General features: G+C 59.8%; 1 protein-coding gene across 1 annotated transcript; it reads left to right on the forward strand.

The window, feature by feature from the left end:
* Window positions 1-1,682: 1,682 nt before the first annotated feature.
* Window positions 1,683-5,152, forward strand: MRI1 (methylthioribose-1-phosphate isomerase 1). Its single transcript, XM_032780347.2, has 6 exons — window positions 1,683-1,901; window positions 2,561-2,802; window positions 2,880-3,049; window positions 3,471-3,647; window positions 4,476-4,700; window positions 4,870-5,152. Exons 1-6 carry the CDS (start codon window positions 1,770-1,772, stop codon window positions 5,001-5,003), a joined length of 1,080 nt encoding a protein of 359 aa, XP_032636238.1. The 5' UTR covers window positions 1,683-1,769; the 3' UTR covers window positions 5,004-5,152.
* Window positions 5,153-5,443: the final 291 nt, after the last annotated feature.

Raw genomic sequence — 5,443 nt, forward strand, 5'->3', positions numbered from 1 at the left:
CCTGTTGATGGTCAGTGAGACTAAGGCCTTGTCCAAACACACACAGATTGTACCACTTTTTAGCTACACTGGGCTAGTTGAAACTTCTACACCGCTCCCTCCCCCGGGGTTGTCCGTGTTATTTCAGTATGAAGATGCAATGTAATTATTCCTATCTGGGAAGGGGAATACACTGTAGAAGGCACTTTTTATAACAGCAGGTGTGTGCGTGAGTGTGTGGTGGGAAATGTTGATAGAATAGGTCTGCAGAATCATGATGGGGGTGGAGAAAGTGACTAAGGAAGTATTATTTACCTCTTCACCTAACTCAAGAACGGAGGTTCACCCAGTGAAATCCATAGGCAACAAGTTTAAAACAAAGCTAAGGCTGTGCTTTTGTCACACAATGCACAGTCAACCTGTGGAACTCCTTGCCATGTGATATGTGAAGGCCAAAAGTATAACTGGGTTCAAAAAAGAACTAGATAAGTTCATGGAGGGTAGGTTCCTCAGTGGCTATTGGCCAAGATGGGCAGGGACACAGCCTCATCCTCTGGGTGTTCTGGTTGTCAGAAGCTGGGACTGGACGACAGGCTGGATCACTCAATAATTACCCTGTTCCGTTCATTCCATCTGAAGCATCTGGCTCCAGCCACGGTCGGGGGATCCTGAGCTAGATGGACCATTGGTCGGACCCAGTGTGGCCATTCTTATGTCCACTAGGTTCTAGAGACAGCATGGTCAGTTGATTGGGGACGGGAGTCAGGACCTCTGGGTTCTAGCCCCAGCTCAGGGAGAGCAGTGGGGAAGAGGTCAGCACTTGTCTTCTATCTAGGATTGTCAGTTTGGGTTGGATGTATTCCTGGAGGTTTCATCATATGAACTAATCTTTAATTAAAGATTATTTTTTAGTTCCTGGAAACTACAGGACAATCCTGGATTGTTGGCAACTGTAGCTCTGGGACGGTGGGTGGGCGGGTCTAGTGGTTACCGTGTGTGTGCTAGGATGCCTGGATTCTATCCCTAGCTCTGGGAGGGGAATGGGGTCTGGTGGTCAGAGCAGGGGGCCAGGAGCCAGGACTCCTGGGGTTCTTTCCCTAGCTCCGGGAGGAGAGTGGTGTCTAGGGGTTAGAGTGGGAGGTTGGGAGTAGGGTGACCAACTGTCCTGCTTTTGGGGTCTTTTTCTTATATAGGCTACTATTACCCCCCCACCCCTCCCAATTTTTCACATTTGCTGTCTGGTCGTCCTAGTTGGGAGTCAGGACGCCTGGGTTCTCTCCCCGGTTCCGGGAGGGCAGTGGGGGCTGGTGGATAGAGCTGGGACGCCTGGGTTCTCTCCTGGCTCTGGGAGGCGAGTGGGGGCTGGTGAGTTAGAGCAGGGCTGGGCTGGGAGCCAGGACTCCTGGGTTCTCTCCCCAGCTCTGGGAGGGGAGTGGGGACTGGTGGGTTAAAGCGGCGGGGGGCTAGGAGCCAGGACTCCTGGGTTCTCTCCCCAGCTCTGGGAGAGGAGTGGGGGCTGGTGGGTTAGAGCAGGGCTGGGCTGGGAGCCAGGACTCCTGGGTTCTTTCCCCGGCTCTGGGAGGGCAGTGGGGGCTGGTGGTTAGAGCAGGGGGCTGGCCAGACGCGTGGTCTTGCTGGTTTATAATCCCGGTTTCAGAGGCAGAGCCCAGCCCGGCATTCGGCGGCGCTAGGGCCGCAGCGCAGCGCGGGTCTCCCTGTGCGGAGCCCCGAGGCCCGGGTCGGTCCGGAGCTGCAGCGCCCGAAGCCCGAGTCCTTCCCGGCCGCGGGCCATGAGTCTGGAGTCCCTGCGCTACCGCCGCGGCTCCCTGCGCGTCCTCAACCAGCTGCTGCTGCCGCAGCGGAGCTGCTACGAGCAGATCGGCGGCGTGCGGCAGGGCTGGGAGGCCATCCGGGCCATGCAGGTGGGGGCACCCCGGGGCGCTGGGCAGGCGGCACCCGTGGGCAGAAAGGGGCGTTCGGCGCAGGGGCGAGCTGCGCAGCCCCCGGGGGCAGGGTCGGGTATGAGGTGCGGGGCTGGTGTGGATTTAGAGGCGTGGCTGGGTTGGAGCATGGTGAGAGCGGTATGGAGGTATGTTGCGGGCTGGGGGCAGTGTGGGGTTGCAGGCTGAGTGGAGCGGTCGGGGGGCAGGGCTGGTATGGAGGGTGGTGCGGGCTGGGTCAGTGTAGGGGTGCATGGCTGGGCATGAGTGTGGGTGCTGGGTGTGAAGGGGTAGGTGCGAGGCTGAGTTGGGCAGTGGTGGGTTGCAGGCGGCGTGCGGAAAGCTGTTGGGATGCCGGGGCTGCCTATGTGGGCTGCAGGCCTGGGCACAGCAGTGGTGGGTGCAGGGCTGGGCCAGAGGGGGGGGTGGGAGGTCCAGAGAGGGGGGTGCAGGGCTGGATATGGGCATGGAGACGTGGTGGGGACTGGGTCTGGGCTGCCCTGGGGACAGGCCTAGCTGGGCTCTTGCTCTGACCTGGGGTGGCAGCTCCTCCCCTGCAGTATCTCTCCACCCCACCCCCTAAAGCTTCGCATATGGTCCTTGGATCCCACTCCACCCTGACAGTGCGCCCTGTCCACCAGGTGCGGGGCGCCCCTGCCATTGCCATCGTGGGGTGCCTGAGCCTGGCAGTGGAGCTGCATGGTGGGGCCGGAATGGGGCAGGGCAAGGCTGGCCTGGAGACCTTCATCCACGACTCCCTCCGCTACCTGGTGACTGCGCGCCCCACGGCTGTGAACATGGCACGGGCGGCTGAGGAGCTGGGGGCTTTCACTTCCCAGGAGGCCCAGCGTGAGGAGGTCACAGCTGAGAGCCTGCGGGAGAGGTGAGAGCAAGGCCCACAGCCCCTTCCCTTCCTCGGGGTTGAGGGAGCTGTGCCCTAACCTTCCCCCCACCCCCTAGCGTCATCCAGTGGGCAGAGGCCATGCTAGAGAAGGATCTGCGAGACAACAGGAGCATCGGGGAGCATGGGGCGCGCCACCTGCTCCAGGCATCACCACAGGACAAGGTGACAGTGCTGACCCACTGCAACACCGGTTCCCTGGCCACCGCTGGCTATGGCACCGCGCTGGGTAAGTGGGGCTGGGGGGGGGGGGCATCTGCCCACACCAGGGGGAGCCACATTGCCTGTAAACATTGGGTTGGAGGAAGAGGGGGGGTTCCGCCAGGTCTGCCAAGTAGAGTCGGGTCTTACTACTAAACCCCTCTCCCCTCCCAGAGTCAGAGAACCCAGGAGTCCTGACTTCCAGTTCCCTCTGCTTTAACCACTAGTCCATCCTCCACTCCCCTACTTAGACCCAGGGAGCAGAACCCAGGAGTCCTGACTCCCAATCTTTGTTCTAAGCACTAGATCCCATTCCCCTCCCAGGTCAGAGGAATTCACCCCAGGGGTCCTTCTACCATGCTCTGACCACTAACCTGCGCTCTCCAACTCACTAACTTCGCCCTCCTCTCCTTCCTCCCCCCATTCACGATTCCCCTCTTCCCTTTCAGGAGTCATCCGCTCTTTGCACGCCCTGGGTCGTCTGGCGCACGTCTACTGCACGGAGACGCGGCCGTACAACCAGGGGGCGCGGCTGACGGCCTACGAGCTGGTGTACGAGCACATCCCGGCCACTCTCATTGCGGATAGCATGGTCTCTGTGGCCATGAAGGAGAAGGGCGTGTCGGGTGAGTGGGAGACATTGCAGCCTGAACCCCACTGCCACAGGCGCCAGCTGGCCTTGTTAGAAGGAGATGTGGATCCTAGGGCTTGTTAAGCTGGTGAGCTCTGCAAGGCAGGAACCGTCCTGGAGTCTGGCATGGTAGAGCCCTGATCTCAGTCAAGGGCGGGCATCCGCAGAGTGGCACAAGGAGGCCCCGATCTTGGCCGGGGTCTGTGCAGCATCACGCATGATGGTGATGACGGGGGCGGGGGGGGGGGACATCTGTGCCATGCCCAGTGTGACGGGGACCCATCTTGGTTGAGTCTCACAGGAATCAAGACATCAGTAGATCCCTCTAACCCAGTATGACACCAACAGGAGCCAGCACCAGTGCTGCCTTGCACATGGGTGAGACAGTAACACCTATTTCTCAATGTAGGGCACTTCCTCCCCAGTATATTAGTAGCATTGTCCCCCGTCTGTGAGCGGGGTGGACATGCTGAGGCATGGAGAGAGGTTGCGGCTTGCAACTGCTCTGCTAGGTGTCTCTGGGCATAGCCAGGAATAGAATCCCGGTGTTCTCCCAGCACAGTGTCCTTTCCCCGGACATCACTGCCTCTCGGAGACTCATGCTGGGTGCTCCATAGAGCTGCTTTCTTGGGGCCCTGTGCAGTCCCTGGAGGTGCGGGAGGATAGGGGTCTGCCAGCCACAAGGCAGGAAGGGGGCAGGAGGAGGGGACCGCGATAGGATCTCACGAATGCTAAGGTGGCCATCTCAATGCTGACTCCTTGGCGGTCGTGTGGCACAGGAATCGCCCCTCCAGGACTTTAAGCGTTGCATTCCCTCGCTCAGCTGTCGTCGTGGGAGCGGACCGGGTGGTGGCCAACGGCGACACCGCCAACAAAGTGGGCACCTACCAGCTGGCCATCGCTGCAAAGTATCATGGGATCCCCTTCTATGTGGCGGCCCCTAGCACCTCATGTGACCTGAGCTTGGCAGAAGGGGCTGAAATCGTGATCGAGGAGCGGCCGAGCCAGGAGCTGACGGACATCAATGGAGTGAGGATCGCAGCGCCAGGTGCTGCAGTGGGGGCGCATCCCCGAACAGTATTGTGGATCAGTGGGCTATTCTGGTGCAAGAGGAGGTGGCAGTATTAGGCCAAAGGGGCCAGTAGGGGAATTCTTGGTTGGGTATTTATGTCACGTTGCTGAGTGGCTCACGGTGTCTCTGTGTTTCTCCTGCCCAGGGATCGGCGTTTGGAACCCGGCCTTCGATGTCACGCCGCATGAGCTCATCACTGGGGGCATTATCACGGAGCTTGGTGTCTTCCGCCCTGAAGAGCTCCGAGAGGCCCTCACCCGAGCAGTGAAAGGAGTGTAAACCCCTTGGGCCAATAACTGCCCTGACTCGGGCTGCGGGAGAGAGACCTGGTTTCCCTCTGCAGAGACCAGACTCTGTGTGTGGGGGGGTAATACACCCCCTGCCTGGCTCTGTTTTACACACTGTTAATAAATCCCCATCGCCTTTGACCACCACTTGTCCACGTGGGCTGATGTCTGTAGCTGTCTAAATTAGCAGGACTTTAAGGAGCTGGATGTCCTCTACTGGATGGAGTCTGACTACCTCGCTCCCTCCCTGTGTGTCATAGCCCCTATACTGCCACGGGAGATTCTCCCTTTGCTCCTGTGGCTGGGGTTTGTGCTTTGGGCTCACTTGATGTTCTGAATGGCAGCAGGGGGAAGTGCCCACGTGGCCTGGCAGAACCTGCCGCAGCGGCTCCTCCTGACACACCGATACCAGAGCAAACGGGGGGGGGGGGG

This window comes from Chelonoidis abingdonii, chromosome 26, assembly GCF_003597395.2.
Source record: "Chelonoidis abingdonii isolate Lonesome George chromosome 26, CheloAbing_2.0, whole genome shotgun sequence".
NCBI lineage: Eukaryota > Metazoa > Chordata > Testudines > Testudinidae > Chelonoidis > Chelonoidis abingdonii.

Coding starts and splice junctions, on each gene's coding strand:
- MRI1 (XM_032780347.2), top strand. CDS start 1,770: ATGAGTCTGGAGTCCCTGCGCTACCGCCGCGGCTCCCTGCGCGTCCTC. Junction 1,902..2,560: donor AGGCCATCCGGGCCATGCAG/GTGGGGGCACCC, acceptor CCTGTCCACCAG/GTGCGGGGCGCCCCTGCCAT. Junction 4,701..4,869: donor AGTGAGGATCGCAGCGCCAG/GTGCTGCAGTGG, acceptor TCTCCTGCCCAG/GGATCGGCGTTTGGAACCCG.